The sequence below is a fragment of the Agelaius tricolor genome, unplaced genomic scaffold (assembly GCF_023055355.1).
Source record: "Agelaius tricolor isolate 1412-34295 unplaced genomic scaffold, bAgeTri1.0.p SCAF_7, whole genome shotgun sequence".
In the NCBI taxonomy this organism is placed as follows: Eukaryota; Metazoa; Chordata; class Aves; order Passeriformes; family Icteridae; genus Agelaius; species Agelaius tricolor.
In genome coordinates this window covers 46,185,737-46,211,700 of record NW_027269267.1, presented here as the reverse complement: position 1 = coordinate 46,211,700, position 25,964 = coordinate 46,185,737, and the positions used below count along the sequence as shown (strand labels likewise).

The window sequence follows — 25,964 nt, the reverse complement described above, 5'->3', positions numbered from 1 at the left end:
CACTAGACCAGGTTGCTCAATTTAACCTGTCCTTGGAACACTTACAGGGATGGGGCAACCTGTTCCAGTACCTCACCACCCTCACAGTAAAGAACTTTCTAATATCTAAACTAAATCTACTCTGTTTCAGTTGAAAGCCATTACCCTTCATCTATAACTTTGTAAAAAGTCCCTCCCCAGCTTTCTTGTAGACCTAAAGATACTGGAAGACTGCTCCAGGATCTCCCTGGAGCCTTCTCTTCTCCAGCTATCCAGGAGATGTATTCCCTCATAGATTTATCAGGCCATTCCTGACTCCTGTAGCAAGGAGTCCACTTTGCCTTTGATAAGTGGCTATCGATCTACTGGATATCACCACCACTCCTGCAAGTTACGGCCAGTGAACCAACATTTGCTCACTATTTCTCTGAGTTGAGCTCAAGCACGAAATTGCTATCAATGCCATCCTTACTTCCTACCAAAACTCTTCCTGCTAGGATAGTCAAGGAAAATATTTTAAGCCCTGAAAGCTCCTTGAAGTTTATGGGTACACGGCCATCCATGTGAATCAAACTAAAGCTGACAATCCCAAAGGGCCACATTAGTTTTCCCACAAAAACACATGAATGTAGCACTTCTGTCTCACACTTGGCAGGTTATTCATTTATTTTAATTTGCAGCAACCGTGACTGAGTTACATTCATCTTCCCAGATGTTGTTAGTGATGAAAGCTGAAGGAACAAGTCTTCTGATGTTGATGTACTGTGTGCCAAACCTCATCTTGAGCCCCTGGCTCCTGCTGTACTTTTCTTGTGTCTGTACTGCTGCCTTGTGATAAATGAAACTTGCAGAATCACACGTACTGTGGTACAGGAACAAGCATCTTGTCTGGGGAGTGGTCAGTGCTGGAGGCTAAAAACTTGGGCTGTGTGTACATCTGTGGAGGCTCATGTAATAGCTACAGTAAAGTTATTATAACTAAAGCAAAGGTGCTGAGGCTTTGATTACAAATGTCAAACAAAATGGGAAACAAAGCAAGGCTGAGGAAGGAAAAAGGCCCCAGCCGTGTGTTCTCCTCCCCCCACCTCATCACAACAAGCAGCTTTTCTGTCTTTGTTTTATTAGCTCCAAAAGCCTTTGCAGTCTTGCCTTCTTGGCACACTTGTAAAGTCCTGGGAAGCTCAGAGTTTTCTCTCGGTTACACTGAAAACCCACAGATGGTCTAAATGATCGTTTGTAAATAAATGAATAATCAGAACCAAAAAAGCTCTGCAGAAACCTCTACCAGCCTTTTCTAATTTTCCACAAAACGCCTCAGAAACAGATTGCATACTTCACCAGCAGACTGAAACAGCCATGTTACCAATTTGCACAGATGGAGATCAATTTAGTCTCAGCTAATTCAGGGTTTTCAATTTCCACGCAGCTCCTTCCCGCTGCAAGCAGCGAAGTACCAGACCTCTGTCTGCTCCATGAGAGATGGGCACCAAAGGAGCAGCTCCCATTTCCTGCTCACATGCACCAGCAGACCCAAGCACCAGCCTGGATGTGAGACAAAACCCCCCAGCATAACTGAGGCTAAACCTCTGCTCATGTCCCTGCCTCTGTCCACGCCTGGTTGCTGAGGTGATGGTGTGGTGTGCAGGACCCCAGGCTGTCCTTGGACCCCTCTGTCATGGGGGAGGCCTGTCTCCTATGGGATGCTCTTTGCAGTCCAGGCTTGGGGTGAACACCTGCTGGCAGAGGGGGAGATGAGAACAGGTCAGGTCTGGGGGCACGTGGGGCTTCAGAGCACTCCTAAAGCACCAACTCAGGTGAGGGGACAGGCATAGAAGGAGTCTGAGAATTCATCTCCTCCCCTGTCCTTTTACAGAATCATAAAAGGGTTTGGCTTGGAAAGCACCTGAAAGATCATCTTGTTCCAATTGCCTTGCCATGGGCAGGGGCATTTTCCACTAGGCCAAAGCCCCATCCAACATGGCCTGTGACATTTCTGGGGATGTAGGACCCATTTGGGCTCTAGCATCTCAAAGTAAAGGGCTTTAAAACTGCTACTCAGCTGTTTCCTACCTACATGAACACCTGGCTCCTAAGTATATTCCCAGTAGTGCTCCTGGTGCCCCCACTACCTTTAGGAAGAGCTAGTCAGTGCACATCTACATAGGTGCATGCAGTGCATGCATGTGTGCGTGTATAAGTACACATACACGTACTAAGCAGATATATACGTGTTTTTGCATGCCTATATGTGCTAGCAGTCAGAACTCAGATGTCAGTGTAGACAAAGCAGGTATTTAAGGATAAATGAGGAATTAAAGCAGGTTTATCTGCTGGATAAAAGCAATAGCTGGGGAACAGTTGCATCCTGCTTCCCACATCAGCCAGCCCTCTCTTTCAGCAGCACACTTCCATGAGGCTGTGGACACAGGAGAGGAAGCAATTTCACAGCAAATCCTCTGCTGTCCAAACCTTGGCCATGAGCAGAGAGGCTCCCTGTCATCTGGCTGATGAAGGAATTTCATTGTCCCTCTCCCAAGTCTGCCAGCTCCTCAGAAATGGTGACACATTGTTGCAGCAGCCAGGGCTTGATTTGCCTCTGCTGAAATGGAATGGCACAGCAGGATGGCCATGATCATCCTGGTGGAAAAGATTGAGATTTCTTCCACCTCAAAATTAGACACAGTGTCTTAGCTAAGCTGCCACAATGGTTATTTTATTAATGCTATTTGCAGTAGATTCTCCTCTACATATGCAACGTATTCAATCAATGTATTTAATTGTACTTTTCCAGCCAGAGACTGCAAGATGGAGAGAGAAAACTCCTGTCCAGAGCTTAAGGCTTCTGTTTGCATCCAGTCCCAGTGAGGGTGCTCAGCCACCAGTGCTGCCCACCTGCTATGTTGCCTGTGCCACATTTACGATCCAGTTGATCATGGAAGAGGGAGATTTAATAACTCCTTAAAAACTGCATACCAGAGCCTCTTCAGGGCATTGCATTTTAAAGAAACACAGAGGGGAGCCCATAATAAATGTTACAAGGGGAAATGCCTGTGACTGATAAGAAGCTGAGCGGATGACAAATCACAAAAGCCTCCAGAGAACCCCTCAGGAGCAGATAACCTTGAGACGTACCTGTATATAAAGATTAAACAGCAACTCAAGCTCAGCAGAGATTTATAGCGCTTTGCAAGAGTCTTGGTTTCACTGTTTGCTTTTGCAGTAGTTTCTGGACTTTATTGTTAGTTTCTGTCTGTTAATATTCTGCACAGGCCCAAAAATACAGGTGTAGAAAAGTCACCCCAGAAAAAACAAAGAATTTATTTGAAATATTTTACAAGGAGGTTTTATAGATCAATATCCCCAGCAAATGAGAAAGATAACCAGGAAAGGGCACAGTGCACCTGTGAGCAAGGTTGTGCAAAGATACAAATGAAAACATAAAGGACAAAATGTATTGACATGTTTCAGCTTACTGGCTAAATCTGGTTATTCATTCCTTTATAAGGGGCAGGTCCAGTTATAATGGGCTATATATTTTTGGTAAGACAAGTATGTGAGGCAGTAAATGCCTTTGTGGGTACGCTTCAACAGGAAGGGTATGGCTACTGCTGCTATTTGGGGCCTCTCACAGAAAATACCCATGGGTATAAAAACCCTGCTCAGTTACAGACTGGGTCAAAACCTTAACCAGAAAGCCTGTTCTGCCTGATGGCCCAAGTGAGAGGGAGGGACTCCAAATGGTCAGGTGCTATTATCAGGAAACATTTTCTCAGTGTAAGGGTGGCTGACCCCTGGCACAGGTTGCCTAGCAAGGCTGTGGAGTCTTCATCCTTGCAGATTCTCAAAAGCCATCTGGACACCATCCTGGCAACTGGCCCTAGGTGTCCCAGTTTGAGCAGGGGGCTTGGACCACACGACCTCCAGAGGTCACTGCCAACCCCAAACATTCTGTGATTCTGGCATTTTTTCCTTAACTACTGAGTCACTCCAGCTTCAGTCAAATGTCTTTGGCTCTTTATCTATTTAAAGGGTTTAACTCTGCCTGGTTTGCTAGGATGTGAGGGTTGTTTAGGGACAGGTTTCCACAGCGTGCACAGCAGGCACTGCTGAAGAGACCAATTACATCAGTGGCAGCCTGGACCACAGGGCTGGCTTCACTTTGGAAAGGACAAATACTTGACGACCACCAACATGCTTTTCTCCCCTAGCATTGCCCTTTCCACTCCCAACCAAGATCTCGTGCCACCAGGCCACAGTGCAGCGAGCAGATGTGGCAGACAGACCTCTCACATGGATGGGCTTCCCTGTTAGAGGCTGGACACGAGGACTTGCACCCTGAATCCACGGGTGAAAGTCTGCACTGCCAGAACTCTGTCTGGGAGGCAGGCAATCTCCCTGGGTTCAAGGATGATGCCGATGTGACTTTTTCCTGCACGTAGAGAGGGAACTGTGCTTATCTGATCTAGTAACTCAGTGTGCAAAGTTGAAGGTGGTTACCAGCGGCCACTCCTTGTCATGCTCACGGAGAGCCAGACGTGCCCCGTGCGACGTACTTAACACAACGTGCCAACTTTTCATTCCAAGTGGACTGTTCAATAACAAAGGGGAAAAAAAGGGGGAGGGATTACAGGACAATTGAGCAGTTGTTTGTGCAAGTGGAAGAAATAACTTTTCAGGAACAGAGCATGGGTCAGGGCAGAGGACGGTGTGGGCGTTCACTGAGGAGGTCAGACTAAACAGGCAGTGATGCATTTTATACTTATGTCACTCTTGGGAGAAAAAAATGAAATTAAACACACACAGGACACTGAGGAAGAACAAACAACTTATTGTGTGGAAAGCAGAAGTGCTTTGGAAGGGTCAATGCAACTATCTGATTTTTAAATTCATCGTTGGTTTGAGAGATGGAAGATCTGTCATAGCACAGACTTGGTTGAGAAACATCTTTTCATAAGGCTCAAAGGTCTCCAAATCACTTTATTTACTTGTTTCTCTGCCTGTAACCATGTAACACTGTGGCTTTTAGTAGATAAATGATCATATTGGTTAAAAGTAAGCTGATGGGAATTCAGGGGAAGGGGAAAATTAATTTTAAGGAGAAATTTCACCAATAAGGGTCCTGTGTGGCTCCAAGCCTCTGACTTTACATCCAGTTGCCCTAGGCTGGCTCAAACATAAAGGAAGCTTTTTTATGGAAGGGCCAGACACAAGGGACAAGCCCACAGACCTCAGAGTGTCCCTAGGAGCAATTGCAAATACCAACTCTCTTCAACCAGGTATAAGCTTGCCATTTCCAGTGTGGCGCTGCCCTCCTCCAGCAGCTGTTCCTTCACTTCAGGGGCACACAGTGGACAAACCCTCTCCTGGCTGCACCAGTACCTTACACATGCTGCACTTCAACTGCACCAGCCTCCCCACAAACAGGGAAAGGAGAGGGGCAGAAGTACACAGCTCCCCTTTCAAAGTACTTGGGGTATTCAGATTATATAGTAATGCAAAATATTTTTATATCATCCCAGGACATTTTTGTTTATACTGCTGAGTGCTATTTTATTTGTTCCAGCTTTGCCACAGATGCACAAATTCTGTGAAAGGAGAAAGAATGTCTACTCTCTATGGCGGCTTTTAAAAAATCAGAAACGCAAGTAAAATCCATTTCTTAAGCAATCATTCCATTAAAAAATCACTATATGTTTATAGAAAACAAAGATTTAATTTTAAAAAGTTAGTATCTAGGTATTCCAGAAGCTTTGAGTCATCCACAGTAATAATTAGGGGTTTGTTCCATACAAAATGCTTTATTTAACCTTCATGCCTCCATTCAGATAATTGTACAAATGCATACATTTAAAGGTTTAAACTCTATTTCAATTCACAGCTCAATTCATAGGAAAGTTGAATACAGAAAAGCAATGCACCAACAAAATATGTCTGAGACACCATTTAAAACGATAACACTTGTTCATTTAAATCTTTGAGAATAGAGTGGAATAATCATCCTCTGACAGAATTTCATTAGGGGACTCCCTTTACATTATCATAGGGCAAAAATCACCTTTTTACAGTAAGAGGAAAAAAAGCTCTGAGTATATTTACAATACATACACTATACATAAATACAAGAACAACACTTACATAATATTAATAAACTTATAACATAGGCATTGCCTAAACACTACATAGTATATAAATGCAGAGGAAACTATTGGGAAATTAGATCTTCAGAAGTTTACTTTAAGTTTTGAAGAAAAGTAATTTTTGTATTTAAAAGCTTTTGAAAAGAAGGCAAAAGAAAGTCTAAAAAACTAATATGTTTGCCTGCTAGCACTGGTATTTTTATTCCTTTTAAATGTAGGAGCTCTATTGACACTACTATCTCTATGGGGTTACTGATAATGGCCCTCCCTTTTCCATCTTATCTAGGAAAAAGACTGAGGTGCTGTACACACTAATTCCATTGCTGTGAAGCTTTCAGTCCCAAATGAATCGCTTGGTAAACTACGGGATGTTTTTGTATTTTTACACAGGAGGATCAAATAAACACTCATTGGTGCGTACAACAGTAATGACCTAATTAGAAGGAACAATTTGGGGCCAAATACAATCCCATCCTTAGGTTTTCATTCAAATAACACCATGGGGGAATTTGCTTCGTCCATAAGTAACTTGGCCAAGAATGATATTTTTCAGTATTGTTTTTTCCTGAACACAGCTGAAAGAACTTTCTGATTTAATGGTATTTTTGACCCCACATGTTGATAGCAGTGTCCAAATCTCTCTTTCCCTTGATGTGTGTATGAAATGCATGTGCCTGTGTGTGGGTTGAAGGTCTTAAGGCTGATGGTACATGAAACTTAAGTAATTCATTACTATCTCTGTGTATATTCTACAAATGTGCAAATGGGAAATACAACTTTGTAAGGACAGACAGAAGGTCAAGAGAGCATATTGTGTAGGTGTTCAGTGAAGAACTTACATTACCAAGGAAGCCATGTATAGGACAATCAGAAGAGAAATAAACCATGCGGGTTTTTTTAACATGGGAATGCGGCAGTGAAAAAGTCTGAAACCAGAAATGACAACAACGGCTCTGAATCGTGGTAAGTATTGGTTCAGCCATGAAGATTTGGCTCAAGCTGTCTTTCCAAAGCTCTTTTATACCTAGAAAGGCAGGGAGAGGGAGAAAAGTGGTATCTGAACCTATTTGTGTATTTCATGGTTGATGCTTATGACAATCAATCAAAGCCATCGCCTGTGGTCCCATATCAGACACTGAATTCATGTTTTTATATGCTGAGGTCACAGCACAGAGCAAGGTTTAGTGAGCCAATGTGTGAACCACCTCTTCCTTTGCTTCTGAGAGCACCTTCGCTAACTGAAACTTCTGACTCTGAATTGGGAAAGATGTTGCAGTTCATTTATATGGACAATAGGATCTCAAGTAATTTTTTGTATTCTTGTTTTTGTAATAGCTAAAATTCACATGCCCAGTTTTGTTTCTCTGGAGGACTGAAAAACTCTGTATTGAATAATGTAAAAGTTAGCACAAGGGTAATTATTTCATAATTCAAAGTCAGGGAACAAGAGCTGCTATAAAATAATGCTTGCAAAGCAAAAAAAAAAAAAAAAAACCAAACCCAAAAAAAACCAACAAAAAAACCCAAAAACCAAACAAAACCCAAAAAACCCCAAACCCAAATAAAATAAAAAAGCCCCAAAAAAGTAAAATCAAAACAAAACAGACTAAAAAAACAAACCAAAGAAAGAAGAACTCTTACTCAGAGTTTGCTTTTTAGAATGAAGGGGAAAAAAACCTGTCTCATTTTGGGATGGTGAAGATAGGGCGCCCTTTCCTACCGAAGAACTAACACATGCAGGGTGGAATCAGCCAAGCCTTCCAAGATGGCAGCTTTCTAAGGGTGCCCTCTTGTAGTTGCTGTTGCTCCAGAACAAAGAACAGAACACTCCTCTCCAAGAAGGGCTCAGGTACTGGGTAAGAAAGTAGATTCCTTTCTCCTTCTGACAACACATTCCCTGATGTTCCCCTGAAATCCCCAGCATGAGTTGTTTTCTTTTATGGGCTTAATATCTGGAGATAAGCTCAGGACAACAGAGTAAGTATAAGCATGTTCTGATGGGATTATTTCTGCCAGTGGTTAACATTTAAATTTGTTACTGAATGAGCAACCTTGTCATGTAATTAACTTGTGCATGAATACCTAATTGTTACATGTGTGTCCATGTGCACCTTCTTTTTGGGTGGGGGACTGGTTTTGGACCTGCACGTTCATCTGTGTATGAGCCTCAGTGAGACTCCAGCAGTACCCACTGATGGCAGCAGAAGTCTAAACAAAATGCAGGATTTCTCAAATACAAAATTATGCCTGGATAAATGACAGGTACAAATTCAGAGGATGGAAAGCAATCTTCCTGGGCAAAGGCATCAGGACAACCAGTTACATTTTGATTTCCAATAAATTAATTTTTAAAAATAGAAGAAGCATGAGGGCTGGCGTTACACTGCTATTTTAAGAATCCATTAGCAGTAGTTAATATTTACAAAAAAACTGAGAAAAAAATAAGAGTGCAAGAGTCACAGCTGGCCATTTTCTGGTAAGATCAATTAGTCTACGGATGCAAATGTTTAGGCCACTCAATATAAAAATCTCCATACTTCATTTTAGAAATATCGACTTCTTGTTTGCTATTCAAATAGTCTCTAGACAGACAGTCCCTAATTTTTCACTCAATTGTCCCCAAAAGAAAGCGAAGTGATATATTTTGTCCACTCATGAAGTCAACCAAGATGATATTAAATACTATGAGCATTACATGATGAAGAGAAAGGAGACATAAGGTGAACTCTTGTGTTTCCAGAGTTCAATGCAGAGGATTTTTCAAGAGAATCCCTGTTCTTTCATATTCCCTAAAAAAAAAGCTCCATTGGGCTTATTGCTGGTTTTGGATTACTTCACTAGAGAATACCCTGGATACATGGGCATATCCAACATAAATTGGGAAGAAATCCCCTAAAACACTGCTCTGACAACAACTTCCAATCACACCTACTGAGAATCGGTACAGCTACGAGTCATTTGTAAACTAAGATTTATTTTCTTCTTACAAATATATGACAGATGTTATCTGAGAAAATAACTAAAACTTCTAACACAGTATCTCAACATGTGAACATACAAATGGCACTTTGTGTTTGTTTCTGTGCTGCATTATTGTTCTCCAAGTAAAATTTCATTCTCACCTTACTGTTAACAGAATCCCATTAAGTTATTGCTGTGTAAAAGTATAGGAACATCCCATCAGTTCTAATTACAGGCACTTTCAGTTTCTGTTTCACCTCTAAAATAGATTTCAGGCTATCTCACTGAAGTGTATGAGTATTTTAAATGTCAGAACTGTCCTGCTACAATGGATATTCTTGACATGTTACTGCACCTAGAAGACTAAACTCCCCTGGAATCAGCAAAAAGCAGCTGCCTATTTCAGCTCTGCAACCTTTAATCAGGATGCACTGCAGTTGGGGAAATACAAGAAGAAATAAAATCATATGAGTGTTTGCCATTCCTGTATCTGCAGTTCATTGTAAAATGCCAGAAGGAAAAAAGAAATCACAAACCGACAAACCTTTCATATGGTTTTCATTTTGTTTAAGTGTTTTTTTCCTTTATTCAGTCAAAGACATTGAGCATTGACTTATTGACACGGAAGGACTCAGTATAACTTTGCTATATCACACACCATCTGCAAAACAGCAAAGAAGTGGCCACTCCATTTTGCAGAGAAAATACACTCTGATAAAACAGAACAATTTACTTTTTGAGTCTTGTGTTTTAGCTTTGCAAGGCATTATCCTAACAGTCTTCCGATGAAAACTGGAGGTAAGGATTGTTTAAAAATGTATTTCATTTCAGCTATTTAACACCCCACGTAAAACTTGAGTTTGAAAATTCTTTTCCATTATCACATGTATTACAGAATATTTTAACTGTTACAAGTATAGTAAAATACTTTCAAGTTACTTTGATTTCTAAAGATGCAGTATCCTTACAGTTACATTTTTATGCCAAAACCTGATTTATTGAGGAGAATATAAGCCTTTTCAATGTTCCAGTGGGCATTACTTCATAAGCATACATTACATAGCAACTGCTACACTATAGCAAAACTGAAAATACAACAATTTCTTTGTGCAATTCTCCAGTCACGTATCACAGGGAAAGGCATAACACAATAACATGAGCTGGTTACTTAAGGTAGTATTTTCTGTAACAGTGTTTACTTAAAATTCTTCCTTTTCTGTTCTGTTTTGTTTTGGTTTTTTTCCTAAATTTTAATTTTAAATAAACTTGTATTACCTGCATATGGGTAGAGACACTTGGAAGTTCTGGGGATCATATGCATGAATGTAAGCATGAGCATGTGGGAGTAGCATGGATTTACTGAACGATCTTAAGACTCGACTGCTGTGGAAGACACAGTTTCACACCATGACCTTTCCAAACTCAAATTCAAGCTAAAGAGTAAGTGGGATATTGTCAGTCACACCTACTCTGATTTTGAAGTATCCACCTTCAATAAAGGGGAAAGAGATTTTTTTTTTTTACATTAAACAGCATTTATTACCAGAATTTAAATTTATAAATGGCAACTAGAATACATTTTCAATGTGGCTAATGGAAAAAGAGGCTTATGATCACTGCTATTCTCATTATTAAAGGGGAGAAAGGCTGTCCAGCTATTTGTCCATGCTCTGCACTGCAAGTTTACCCGAACATCAACATCACTGATGTAATTTTCAACACTGTTAATTTTGTTATACATTACTCCAGCAAATAATCATATATACAAGTCAGTCTAAATCTATTTAATTAATTATGCAAGCATGAGAATAAGGAATACTGCATCTTCATCCCCAAGTAAAAACTGCTGTTGCAATGAGCCAATTTTACAGTGCTGAATATAAGGGGTGCTCAAAAAATGACACAATTAAAATTTTTAAAAGTTTAGTATCAAAGCTGTTTGCTCATTACTTTTTCCTAAAATGCTGGCTCCTGACAAATCCATTTAGAACTTTTGAAAATACATGAAATCTGACACTTCATGGCATAATTTCCCTTGCAAGCTGTAACATGCAATGTGATGGCATGGTGGACTGAAATCTCTTGTCTTTCTGAAGGAACTGGACACTGTATGTTTGTGTATCCCAACTGCTCAATTAAGATGGTCCTAGTGGATTGTGTCAGGATGAGTTCTGGTATTTCTGCATGCTAGACATGATGTAAGCCTTCGCCACAGCCATGAAATGTCACAGTCCTGTGGTGGGTACCAGGACTTTTGAGGAAACTACCCCAGAGCAATTGCCCATGGTCTTTGCACAAGCACAGAAACTTGGCAGGTCTGAACCAGAGCCAATAAAGGCAAAGACACACTGAGGATTTGGAGGACATCAGCTCTACATTCAAATACCCCCACCCTCCTGAGTAACTTCTCTTAAAATACTTCTAAGGGGACAAAACCCAGAAAACAACTCCATGGAGTAACTGGAATCAAAGCCTGCAGGTGCTGGTATGAATGAGAACCTTATCAAGAACCATACTGTGTATCTGAAACCCAGTGGTGGACTACTGCTGGTTGTGCAATTCATCTACAGGTAACAGCAGCATGAGAAGCCCTTGCACATGTGCTGAAAGGCTGAGGATGTACTTCCTGCCTGGGAAATAACAAAATGTAGCACACGCTCCTTTACCTTTTGGCTTCATTCTCCTACCATTGCCCCACTCTGTGTCTGTGTCCCTCAGCATTACTGCTGCTTTAGCCCTCTATCATTTTGGGGTTCTTTGAATAAAACCAGACCCTCTTTCTGTTCCAGTGTTTCCAATTCCTATTGTAATAGGCAACCAGCTGAAAAGCCAGGGATTCACACAAACCAACCTCGGCCTTGGGAGATGAGTCTCTCCAGGGTCTGTTATACACATGCTCTTCCACAGGGCATTTCAAAGCTGAACACTAAAATTAAAGGCCTCTCCAGCTCTCTTGTAGTTTTTCTCTGTCTTCACTGACAACAGGGGAAGCCCAAAAAGGAGCACTGATCTCTCCCAGTTGCACCCTGCAACTGATGTTTGAGAGTAACATCACATCCTTCTGTATGCTAACAGAATGCCCAGCAGGAGCTTCTGCTCAAGCAAACTTAATTTTCTATGAGAGAAAAAAACCCCCACCCACAGATCCTGAAAGGAATTCTGTATGCCATTGGTTCTTCAACTGAATTACTGCTATTCAAATAATTAGTTGGTAAAATATTCTTGAGCAAGAAAAGAATTTTATCAATGGAGTTCTATCTGACCTGACTTTCCCTAAATGTCAACAATGAGAGATGCATTTAAGGGGATGATATTGAAGTACACAAAATCCAGACCTCAGACATAATCCATGAAGCACCTCACATACAATACTTTGACAACCAGTTTTTTAAATCAACACTAGCAATGCTGCTCGTAAAGACACAGTTCTGCTGCCCTGCAATGCCTCATGGTCTATCCAGAAGCCCTGCTCTGTCCCTGATTTGGAAATGGAGTCTAGAATGTCTTCAAATTTGGTGGAAGTAGATCACCAACATGGTCAATGGGAATTGACAGAGGCATTTTTCCCACAACAGCTGTGAATAATTTGTGTTGAGTTTCTCTACTGATGACTGGGCAGTGGGAAGCCTGAGATTTTTGTAAGTTCTTTCAGAGAGCTGATAAACTATCCATACTGGGGAATATTAAGGATATTTAAAGACAATCAAACTCTGGATCTTGTGAATGCTGTTATAAAGTATAATCCCAGTCATATTGATCCTCAATTAACTGTAATTGTTTTTGTATCTGTATGGGTACTCTGTGTTGTTTTTTCTTAAAGATTACCTTGATTCCAGAATCCCAACATTACTACATTTCCTTCAGGAATCTGGTATTAACTGAGATGGTCAAACATTTAAAAACAAACAAGTGGCATTACAAATTTAATCTGGAATTCCTGGAATAAATATTCATCATTAAATGCATTGCAAAAGACCTTTATGTTTACATCTTTCATCTCTAAGCTATGAAAATCTCAACACTTAGAAAATATTGCCAAGCCTCCCCTTTGTCAAATTTAGCTGAATAGGCAGATCCTTCTGAGGAAAGAAAGCAGAAAAACACTATTCTGTTTGCATGAATAACTGATGACTAAGAATTTCTCTCTTTCCTACATAATTCAATTAATACAAATTGGTTTGCAATTACAGGGCTGTATGGGAATGATCAAGAATTTCCTTTTATTTAATCTGAAAAGGCTTGGATTGAGAATCCAAGCAGAGGCAGCCACTGGTACCCATACAGAGGTCCATTTAGATCATACTAGACAGCTGGCAAAATCTTGTTATTCCCTAACTTCCAGGGAGAACTCTAATGTCTTGCAGAGCACAACTGCATATTTCTCTGTCCTACTTACAGTTCATCCACTACCTCCTCAACAATCAACTCTTTCCTTTATCTTTCCTGCTTTCCAGACACAAGCATTATGTTAAAGGAAATAAAAGTACTTAATTGTGGCGCCTAGCAGGTCAGTGAAACCAACAAAAAGATTAATTTAAATGCTTAAATCTTACATGCTGTTTCTGCATACCCCCCACTTCTGTTGGTGTGGAGTAAATTATTGTCACAAGAGCCATTTTATTAATTATTGCTTTTTCTCTGCAAGAGATGCAGCCGTTTCTTCTCTGTTTTGTTTTGATGATACATTCAATTCCATCTCAGGAATGGCTATACCACTAACCTTGGTACCAGCAAGTACAAGATTTGACTATTTCCTTGGGTTCAAATAATGGTTGTGGGGAAGAGCATACCTGCATGAAAGAAAACAGCACACTGAGAATAGGGTAGTTGTTTTTAGGTGGTCTCTTTCTATACAAATCAGAAAATGGATCTAAATAATTCCATGGTAAAATACAGATACTTAATATGGTATTTCAGCAGAGATGCTGCTGCCCTTTGCTTATTTTACAGACTTCAACAACGACGACGACGAAAGAAAAGAAGGAAAAAAAAACATAAAAGAAAAAAGTTAAATGGCTGGTGTCCTCTGGGGCATAATGACAAGTTGTGGTATGATATTAAAATGCCACCATCATTATTGCAAAAGTCTGATCAAGCAAACCTCCAGCTCCGGCAGCGGGACCTCTCCAGCAGAATCCTCTTGCCTACTCACACGCAGCTTGTCTGTAGCACGGCTCCGGTGCAGACACCGGCCAGATGGTATTGAAAACAAGGGGAAAAGATGGCATCATACAGATCTAGCGGTCTTCTCTCATCATCATCATCATCATCACTATCATCATCGTCATCATCATCATCAGTTCATGGTATCTATACTCCAACCAGCAGTGATTTTTCAGGAACAAAATGTCTGGCAGCTGAGAAAACATACAAGCTATAAACATTTTTTGTCAAAGGATGCAGCATGTAAAATAATGCCCATTCCTGTAGCATCTCGGCTGCTATTTCCCAGGTGATTGTGATGACACTTTCAGGGGGTAGCCATGCTGAGGGGCAGACAGAGTTAACTTCAGATGGCGAGGAGAAGAGTGGCACTTCTTTTCCTGCTTTTTTTGAATTTCTGTTATTATTTTTCGTTACAGACATCAGGGAAAGCCCTGCCTGTTAACACTGTAGAGGGGGATTCAGCCCTGCTGAATTCACTGTGGGTAGTTAAGAGACCCAGCTCTTAAACTCAGCTGGAACAGGTAGCATTTCTCAAACCAGCATGTGCCTGCGGCGGTGGAGCGCCAAGTGATCCGAGCGGGAGAAGCTGCGGTCACAGTCTGCACACTTGAATGGCTTCACTCCCGTGTGCTTGCGGTAATGCCTCGTCAGTTCATCGGATCGAGCAAACTTCCAGGTGCAGCCTTCCCAGGTACATTTGTAGGGTTTTTCTCCTGGGAGAAACAAAAGAAAGAGGGGAAGGGGGAAAAACAGGTTGTGACTTTCCCCTTGTTGCCATTAATCCCCACAATCCCCTCTGCATGCCTCCCATGAACACGCACTGCCTAGGGGTTGCTTTAGGCCAAATTACACAATTATGAGGTACTGGATCTGCTGAATATAAGGAAAAGAGCCTTGACATTTATCATTCCCGTGGCATTCACGTGACTAAGAAAATCAACAGGATTAAGGCAATAATATAGATCCTACCTTGCAGGGGTGATGTGAGTATTAACATCACCCTTGTATGGTAAATATGAGAAGAGGGCTGTGTAATTCTCATATTTACCATACAAGTTTGCAACTCTCATTCTGTCAGGCTACACTTTCTCCCCAAATGACCACATTACCTGATATTTCTGCAATTTACCATGGGCTGACACAGACTTCACATTATTCTATGATGTTTATGAAGGTTTTTGATCATTTGTGTAAACAGCATTCTGGGACATTTCTTAGTAAGCTGGTAAAAATCAACTACAATTTCCCAATGAAACATAAAAATTCAGTCTGCAAAACCTCCTCTTTATTTACTGCAGTTGCTTAGTAAAAAAAATTTTGCATAATATGTGTACAATTTTTAAATGTACTTAGCCATGGAACTTGCACAACACTGTTCATAAATACCTATTTACTTCAGTGAGCTCAGACTTGGGCTAATGTAGATTTTTGGAAAATCCAACCATCTTGCTTTATATTTAAGGGTAAGAATGATGTTGTATCATGTCAGAGGAGAAGATTAATACAGCCAAACTGGATTTTGTGCTTGCATAAAGCAAAAACTGTTTAAAATCCCATTCTAGCCATGTTTTTAGGCTATACTTCTTTGTGACTTCTATTACTCACCTTCAGTGTCTATAGAAATGCTCTCGGCAGTTACCTTGATCCCATAGTTCAGCATAAACCAAAACTGAGGAAAGGAAACTGTGTGAGGTCTGTATTTATCTTCCTTTTGTGTGTCTAAAATTTTACTTCCCCTTCTGAAACCAGCTAATCACAACCTGGACAACAAAAGGGCATCTCTGCAACAACTGTTTCCTTTGTTAGGCAGAATCATTCTTCAGTTATTTATTATCTCATATGAATCATGAGCAGCTTGCAAGGAATTATTTCAATTATATGAACCACTGACGCAACACTTGCCTTTTCATAGGCAGAACCTCCCTCCTTGCGTCTCTACAAAAGTCAATAAATGCTTTGCAGAGAGCCCTTGGTTTCAAAAGAAAATTCCCAAGTAAGAGTATCATCACAAAGTTCAAACAGCCCTGAAAAATCCAGCTGAAATGGCCTCTGTTAGGAAACTGAGTGCTGTACAGACATCAGCATGACATGTCAGCGAGGTTGTCAGCAACATTTGAGCTCCTTGGGTTGGTACCTTCTGTGCACCATCTGGGCTGTGCTGCAGTTTTGATGTCAGATGGGGGTGGGAAACAGTTGCTGTGAGGAGAACCCAGCAATCAGGGCTCTGACCACAACCTGTAGTTGCACCAGCAGCAGCTCAGCCTAGATAATTTTGTTCTCTCCAACCAAGCACAGAGCACCAAACAGTGCTCATTGCCACTGGGTGGCCACAGTGCTGGGCACCTCAAATCCAACAGCTGCTGCGAGCTGGACAGGCAGGCACAAGCTACATGGCAGATGGTGGGATGCACACTCTTGCCAATGACACAATCCTACAAAATGCACTCAAATTTGCCACCAAACTGTCTTACATAGATATTCTTGCCATAAACAGTTGGTGCAGAGCACTGTACAAATATAGCAGTACCCTCATCCAACTTGGCAGGTTGATTCCAAGGCTCCCATCACAACACATCAACGTTTCCCAAGTGCAGTGCTTGTCCTGCCCATCCCTCAACACACTTAAACTCTTGTTCACCAGAAACCACCTCAGTTGGCTTCTTTGGCCACAGACACTTTCAGACAACAAATATTTCTTAGGCTCTGGATTCTTACTTACAAGCATCTGAAATTCTAAACATCTTCAGGGATGGAGACTCAACTACTTCATTGGACAACCAGGGTGAGGAATTTTTTCCTAATATCCAATCTAAACCTACCTTGGTACAACCTTGGTGTAACTGGAGGCCACTTCCTTTTGTCCTATCACTTATTATCTGGGAGAAAAGACTGACCCACACCTTGCAACAACTTCCTTTCCGGTATTTGTAGAAAGCAAAAAGGTTCTCCTGACCCTCTCTTTCTCCAGCCTGAGGAACCCTACTTCTCTCAGCCATTCCTCGTAAGACTTGTGTCCACACCTTTCACCAGCTCCACTGTCCTTCTCTGGACACACTCCAGCAGCTCAATGTCCTTCTTTTAGTGAGAAAGACAAAATTCAACACAGGATTCAAGGTGTGGCCTCACCAGTGTCAAGTGCAGGGGCACAATCACTGCCCTGGCCCTGCTGGCCACACTCTTGCTGACACAGGCCAGGATTGGCCTTACTTGGTAATTTTCTTTTGAAACCAAGGGCTCTCTGCAAAGCATTTATTGACTTTTGAAGAGATGCAAGGAGGCATCATTTCTACGACTGGCCTTCTCAGCAGCTGTTGATCAGCATCCCCAGATCCTTTTCTGATGGGCAGCTTTCCAGCCCTTTCCCCAGCCTGTAGTGCTGCCTGGGGATGTTGTGACCCAAGTGCAGGATCCAGCACTCGGTCTTGTTGACTCTCACAAAATTGTCCTCAGCCCATTGATCCAGCCTGTCCAGATTCCTCTGCAGAGCTTTCCCATCCTCCAGCAGATCAACACTTCCCAAATTGGTGTCATCTGCAAACTTACTAAGGGTGGACTTGATCCTTTTGTCCAGATCACTAATAACGATATTAAAGATATCCATGAAATCTTTGCCCTTGTTATACAGAATTCTAGATCTTCCTTTCCTCAGCAGAAAACAGAGAACTCAATGCAGAAAATGATGGTTTGCACAAGAAATACCAGAAAGAGGTTTTTTAAGTTCATCCATTAAAACAATACCATTTTAGGTAAGAAATGAAAGTCAGGTGACAGAAGGATATGAGTGCAGATCACTCAGCTGGAGTTCCCACACGTTGCTTCCAGCCTCCCTCCTCAGTGAGTCCTGCCTACCCAGCCCTCATGAAGTTATGTGAAAGAGACAGGACTGACAACATTCCTTGGCAAGGTATTTACTCCACTGAGGGAGAATCACTCTTACAAGCTCAACCTAAGAGAATCTCTTTTTGTTTTCAATTAAATATATATATTTAGTGTAAGAAAGAAAAAAACAGCCAAAGTAGTGTTACTGTGAAGATATTCACTCACAAGCTCCTTGAAAAGGCCGCTGTAAAGACAACTGTGAAAGATGACTGTTCATTAAGGTTTATCAACATTTTACACAAGTCTAATTTTTAGGGAAGGAACAGTACTACTGCTTTTCTCTTAAAACAGCTACATTATCTGTGCATGCTCAAGTGCTAGAAAAAAAATTCCTTCATATGCTAACTCTTAACCTTTTGTTTGGTGTCATCCCTGACATGAAGACTAACCACTGGGTTTGTCAAAACCAGAAGACCCAAGAGTTCAAATGATGGAGAAATGACCAGCAGGAGCAGAATTGCCACAAGCTGAGAAGTTGGTGTCAGCTATCCCACACCAGCTTTGCCTGATGAGAGCTTGAGCACTCATGGCTGAAATCCTCAGTGCAAGCAACAGAGAGGAGCTGGGCCTCAGCAGGGCAACCCAGAGAGCAGTGTGTGAGAAGGTGGACAGAACTGGAAGAACTTAACTGCAGTGCATATATATATCTCTATCTATCTATCTATCTGCATTTCCAGACTGGATTGCAGTGGAGTTGAAATCAAACACTCAACCATTCTGACTCAGACACTTCTGTCTCCGTGCGAACACTTGAGTTTAAGTGTTTAAGAAACTCTTGGGCTTAAAGTATGGGCACATTTTGACTCCTCGTGCACCCAGACGCTCAAATTCTCATTCAGCTTTAAGGAGCAAAGGCAGGCTGTGTGAGTTTTGCCGGGGTGGTGGAAACACAGGAATGAAGAAGTCAAAACAACAGACAGTTTTGGGAAACTGGAAGCAAGAAGAGCTGCAAAAAGAGACTAAAAACATGTGGCAATTAGGAAGAGGAGAAAAAGAAAACTGGAAGAAGATAAAATCCTGTTAGTTCAACATTCTGAATCTGTGAAGTTTTAAAGAACCTATCAATCTAAAAACAGATTCCTGAAGCTGTGAACATTTGCTGACCCTCTAGTTTTGCATGTGCCTTTGTGAGCTCTATTGTTTTGTCCTGAAACCTGACAAAAATATCCCAAACCAGAGAAATTCTGATACCATTCTGCAGCTTTGTCCTGCAATACATGGATAGTGAACAGGATACCACAACAGCCATTTACATAGAACAAGCAGGACCCTGGAGCATAAAAAAGTATTTCTAGACAGCCCTCTGTAGAAAATGAGTATTTTCTATTATTTGGGGGAGTTAATTACCAAGTTTTGAAGGGATGAGTCAATGCTCCAAATGGGAATAGTCATTTCTCAATCTTCTATTAACACAACATCTATTTCTAAGAGCCCTCCAAAACCACGCCTTTTGTAGTCCAGATGCGACAAATCAAATTAGTTTAATTACTTTTACCATATTATTTTTCTTAACCTACCATGACTCCTCTCACTTAGGCACTTAGGAACATGGTTACAACTGCTGCTCATTAAATCCTCCAAAACTCTTCATGTATTGAATTAATAATGCTGAATAATGACCACTGTTCAGCCACTTCAAAATTTTCCACCCTTCACACAGCCCAACATCTTTCTTCCCATATCTTTATTCATGTACCCTGACATCTGGAAGACCATTCAGTCAAGCAAATAAATCTCTTGAACTTTTACTTTATAACCTGATGACATTCACATATTCCTTATTAAAAAAACTCTGTGTAGGTACCAGCCCAAGACATGCCATGTAGTAGACAACAGAACCAGGGTCTGTTTTGTGCCATGCAGAATTTCCCACGTAGGATGTTCCTCAGCAGTTATCCTCTGCCCATCAACTAGCCGGTATCAACAGTATTTGATGCCAGACCAGATATTTCAAAGACAGACACCACAAAACCACCATGTAAATAGTTATGGGTTATTCTGCCAGCAGGGAAACTGTTCTGGAACTCCAGGAAACAGAGCTGGGCTTATATTCATTCCTTAGGCAAGGAATCTTATTTACTGCAACTGCAGATGCCCCATGTACTCCCTCTGCCCATTTGCAGTTCCCTTCATTTATGTATTATTTAAGTTTCATTTATCCAGCAGTTTAGCAGGCTCTTGGCAACCATGAGGTAACACTGCCTACTACCATGACAGAAAATATCCCAGTGCTCAAGCTGTAAACAGTTCTCTTCCTCTGGCATCAACTCCCCTCTCTTTCTGGTATTACAGATAAGTGCCATGTCCCTTCTTATTAATGTCCTCTTCAGATACCCCTATCTATCCATTTTTTCTGCACATGGAATTGTCACAGTGACTCTTGAGTTATTATGTCACTTCTCTGCAGCTCCTTCCTGCAGTGGCACTCAGCATTTTGAAATGTTGCTAACACTTTTATTCCAAATAAGAGACAACGAGGAAATAAACATAGGGGACTGTTCAGGGGTAAAGGTTTAGCAATCTAGTCAGATTTTTTCTATGTTAATATTACATCACCCTGCGAAGGACAAAGTTAGAAAGCATATGGAAACAAAACCTGATGTATAGGTTTGTGTAGTAATTCCAGACAGGGAGGATGGGGGCATGGAGAAGATGACCGCTAACCCCATTCACAAAATACAATGGGTTTTTAGTGAAATTTGCACCGTTTAATAGGTGGAACATGCCCAGTTCTGCTATATAAATATTTATGCCCCAAGTTTCTACTGTCATTATTTTGGAGAAGTATTCCCCACACAAAAACAGAGTGAGGTTGTAAGGATTGAGCCCAAAACAAATTGGAAGAAAATAAATAAGCCAACAAGCATGCCTCTGCCCATGTCTGATATGCTACATTTTCTAGTCAAAGTGAACAGATCTGCAGTTTTGCAGGGTTGAGGACATCTCCTGGTGATTCCTGGTCTGATTTCTCCTACAGGATGTTATGCAATATATGTAATGTGCAGTATTTATGTCAGCTGTTTTCAGCTCCCATATAAACACCAGAATTGTTCTGAAGCATACAGGACAGTCCTAAGTGCACCCACACTGACAGGATGCTAGGAGAAGAAATCATACACTGAAAACCACAAATGATGGCTAATTAGATTTTGCATTTCTACTAAAAATAAGAAATTTCAGGCAGAAAAGAATCTTTTAACAGCAAAACACCATCTGATAATGAACATCCTCAGGCACTCCCAGAGGAAGAGGGGAGCTTAGCTTTCAGACATGGGGAAAGGGAAAAATGACAATTCTTACATTTTATGTGATATTTTTATTAGTATAATTTTTTAATGAAAAAATAGAGCACTTATCAAGCACTTTACAACTTTCAAGTGCCTTATAAAGATTTTTCGAAAATATAATCCCTCATAAAAGTCTCTTTCCACAGTAGTACTGTGTAACAAATATCAAGTCCATTCTGCAGGTAGGAAAGCCAAACCAGTGAGTGTCAGCCTTCCCAAAACTGCTGAGAGTGAACAGCAAGGCTATGACTTATACATTAGGAAACACCTTACTTTCTGTAATGAAAGTGTTAGAACTTAGCTTAAACCCTTTAAAACTTTGAAATATTTTCAATCATTTTGATGCAAAAACCTAATTCAGTTATTTACTTAATGCAGTCACTAATTCACTCTCTCTCTTTGGTGAACATAGGCAATTTGACTTTTATGTTTCAGTATTGTCAAAATATGCAAATAAAATATCTTTCCAGGAAGAGATTAGTTTCGTATCAGTTGAGCAAGTCTGGCAAAACAATTTCTACGAGCAGAACAGGAACATACTGTGCTGCCTGGGACACGTCTTGAAGTTCAGGTTTTTATTTCTTGTTCTCAGTCTGACTTAGGCAAAGGACAGGGACATGGTTTCTTCACGTGGAAACCAGGAACAAAACAATTTCTTCAGTTCAAATATACAGTGACAATCTCCACTCTAGAAGAAGAGACAGAACTTCATTACACTTTGGCAGCCCTTGAACTCACCATTTACAAACTCCACTTAATTTACAACCATCCACTTTTGATAATTCAGGTAGGAGTCCTTTTCTCACATCAAAACACACAAACACATTTTCATTTCACTGCACTGATGAGCTTTGGTTCTGTTCGCCATCCTGGCCCTTCTTCTCACTCCCCCTGCAAGATCAGTCCCAAGTTTGGCAACCCTGCTTCTTTCCTTCCACTACTGTTGTCTCACTGTCACTCTAGGTATACAGCTGCCCCAGTCTGATGCTATTTAAATACAAATCCCAGCAAAAAAGCCTTTGGGACTAAAACACAAAATTCAATTCGCTGTAATTTAAGAAGGCAAACCCATTCTATCAGTCTCTGGTCTGTTCTGTAACCACATGCACAGAAAAATGAGAAAGAGGGGGAATCCAAGCAAATTCCATATCTTCTCTTTTTGGGGCTTCTGCAGAGACTTTGCCCCAGAATGGGCCCTCCTAAGCACTGTGTGACATATGAATGAATTAATGCTTGGGGACAAGGATTAGTTACAATACATTGCCAAGGGCGCTGCTGATGCAGTATGATAAATTTTGACTCCTGTAAAAATAGAAAATGTAAAACATTTGGAAATGTAAAAGGCCTCTTCCTGTACACTTGAATGCAGGAGCCAGACCAAATCCCAACAGTTCATGAAAAATATAATTTTATTAACCTTCCTGAAATTTGTTTCCTGTATGATGTGGTGTGTATATGTAAGTTTAAGTGTATCTTAAGTGCATATACATATACACTTAACAGATAACAGGTATCTATTATAGATGTATTTGTAGTGAAAGATGACATGGAGTTTTCTTCTCCACAACAGCCATAGCAAATACATGAGACTATTGAATTTCTAGTGCTGTGGGAAAAAACTGAGGTTTTACTTCTTATAGCAGCCTTCACTCTCTAAAATATTTGGGAAAGGTGATGCAACAGATCCATACTTCCAAGTGTATGGAGGGTGCCAGCAGATCTGCACATTTACATTTACTCTCTTTAACTGGGGTGCTGCAGGCTTGGGCTTTAGTCTGGCCTTCCACAAATAAAACAACTTTCCTTCACTGTGGTCTACTACTGCAAGGGAAACATCAAACAAGTCACACTTCCCTACCCATCCACCTTCAATGCTGGTACCGTCACTCCTCCTGGCACTGTTCCACCATGTTCATCAAGAGAAATACTCATGTTTCTTAGTATGAAACGTAGACCTTCCTTTTGTTCCTTGAAAAAACCAAAAAACCCCAAACCAACAATGAAACCGCTCAAAGAAATAATAAAGAAAATCCCAACCAAAAAATAACTAAAAGGCTCCAAGGGATGAGCTTGGTCTTACAGTTTTGCACAACTGATTATTTGGTGTTTGCACTGTGCTAGAAATCAGGCTCAAGCAGAGGATGGGCACTGCAGTGCTGAGCTGTGTATAGAAACAGAGCATTAAAAAAACCTCACCTCCCATTTAAGTGAGTTGGAAATGGAATTAAACTTCCAAAAGAAAATATACCAATTTTTATCACAATAAAAATCAGATTAAATATATATAACACTTAAGAAAAAAATCAGCTGAAAGAAAAAATGCAGGAGAGGGGCAAGGGGAAAGCTCATTAATGTGACTGAAATATCACTATTTCATATCCCATGTGGAGAAAACACTGAAGTGTAGAAAATAACTCCTCATCCTACACAGGTTTCATCAAATCTTTTTACTTTCCCATGAAACAAGAAGTTTTTTAGAATTTACCCATGTTTCTAACTGCTTATTTGCAAAATTGAAGAGGGAAAACACTAATTTTCATGATCTACCTTTTGTTTGCTTTTATGCACGCAAAAAAAAAAAGCAGGAAAGAAGAAAACCCAAACAAAACATTTTTAAAAAAGCTTTTATGAGGTTTACTTGCAGTTTTGAGCAGGCTGCACTCTCAAAGACCGTGTTTCTGATCCAAGGTTGCCCTGACAAGGACAGGATGGTCACGAGCAACTTCAGACACACTTCCCAAAAAACATGGGTTATCACCAGCAGCAAATTATTGTTCCCTCTGCTGGGGACTGAGTGGGCTGCAAGAGTTGGAAACCCTGTACTGTGTATTTATTCCTCCAGGTCTGGGTGCAACATCTGGGAAAATGTTTTGGAAGCAGTGGGAGTAAAGACATCTTTCTTGTCTTCATGGCACTTCAGGGCTACACATGGTAGACCACAATCACGCCAGAGACCTCAGATGAACTGCAGTTCTTTGGAGGTAGAGCATTAAGTACTGAAAGGTTGGCTTAGAGAAAAATCTTACTCTGCATAATGAAATTATCATTATTCCCTCGTGCCACACACAGACAAAACACATATGCACCCCATATTTACAAAGTCAAGGGGCACTGTTGAAAATATTTTTCATAACCTTGAGACTGCAAGTAATCACAGAGGCAATTAGACTTGCTTTCCCATCAAAGTGCCTTGGAATAACCACACGGGCACTCTTCCATATCGGCACAGCATCAGACCTACAATGCAGAGGAATGACTCCCTGTGTGTAAGGTGAATTCAGAGCTTGCAAACCTGCCAGAAACGAAAACATTTAACTTCCCACAGAGCAGCTATTGGAAGAGAACTGGATGTACAAGCTCCTTCTGGTATGGACACCTGCCTGTAACTAGCTGGGCTCAGGCAATGATCTCACTCCATCCAGAGGCTCCCACTTCTGCATCACCTTTCTAGGCTGTGGTGGCTCTGGTGAGCCTGCCCTCACACCCCTGCTACACCAGGAGACACCTTGCACCAGGAGACAGCTGCTCTTAAATATACTTCTGTCCTGAATTGTGAAGCCTGCCACATCAATGAGAGTAGGCTGAGGTTTCCTTTATTAAATAATTAGTTTATCTTCTAAAGAGAAACTGCATGAAGAAAGAGAAGAAAGGATAGAAAGGAAAACTTCTGTGAAATATACTAGTTTTCACATTGGAAAGCACCACTGTTTATTGAAACTGGCAGTAAATTTTAAACACTAAAAGAAAGTATTTCTTACAAAATAAAATCATCACCCAACACAAACAGACCCTCCTATTTTACTTAAAGCAAATTAATTTTTAAATTGGCTTTGTTTATTTAAATTCCCAGTTTCTGAAACAGCACATGAACCTGCTTTTGGAGGTTTTTTCACTTGATAGATTTTCATGGTACTGGAAGAGCTCAGGGACAAGCAGAACATAGGACATGAGAAAGAAAAGCTGGGGTTTTGAAGAGTGAGTCTGGCAGGTAGGTGACAAAGATGTGTTAGAGACCAAAAATCTACACAGTTCAAGTAAAATCCAGACAGATTATTTAAAAAATGTTGCTTCTTCCCAATATTTGTATAAAGAAGGGATTACAAATCTGTAAATATCTCTCTGGAACTTATAGTCAGCAAAAGGCATTAAACAGACCTTAAGAAAACAACAGGTAATGAATGGAGTTTTAAAACCTACAGAACAAAAATAGCTTTTTTGGTGCCTCTGACTTTTTAAGTCCACTCTGAAAGCTCTCAAAGGAAAATGTGAACAAAGACTAATGACAGGGGCCCTTTCATATTAAAATAATATATGGAGCAACAGTGAGTGAGAGGAATGCAATGTTTGAAAAAGCACAGACTAAATAAAACACCCATGTACTCACTAGTTCTCTCTCTTCTAGGGTGGTGTCTCAACACAGCTACAAAGGAACATCTTGGGGAGGGAATGCTGTCATTTTCTCAGGTACAAATCTGTACTTCTGAGATGTTTACTGTCTCCATGTAAGACTGCTGAAGACCCCTTGACACTGACAAATAGGCTTCATTACGTCTGT

At 40.7% G+C, this 25,964-nt stretch overlaps 1 protein-coding gene across 5 annotated transcripts in view; it reads right to left on the bottom strand.

Moving 5' to 3' along the window:
• Nucleotides 1-5,757: 5,757 nt before the first annotated feature.
• Nucleotides 5,758-25,964, bottom strand: part of KLF12 (KLF transcription factor 12) — a 234,160-nt gene continuing 213,953 nt past the window's right edge. For all 5 annotated transcript variants that reach the window (XM_071431074.1, XM_071431076.1, XM_071431078.1 and 2 more), the window contains one exon: nucleotides 5,758-14,956. In XM_071431074.1, the coding sequence (XP_071287175.1) occupies nucleotides 14,775-14,956 (182 nt within the window). In that variant the 3' untranslated portion in view covers nucleotides 5,758-14,774. The remainder of the gene's footprint in view (nucleotides 14,957-25,964) is intronic.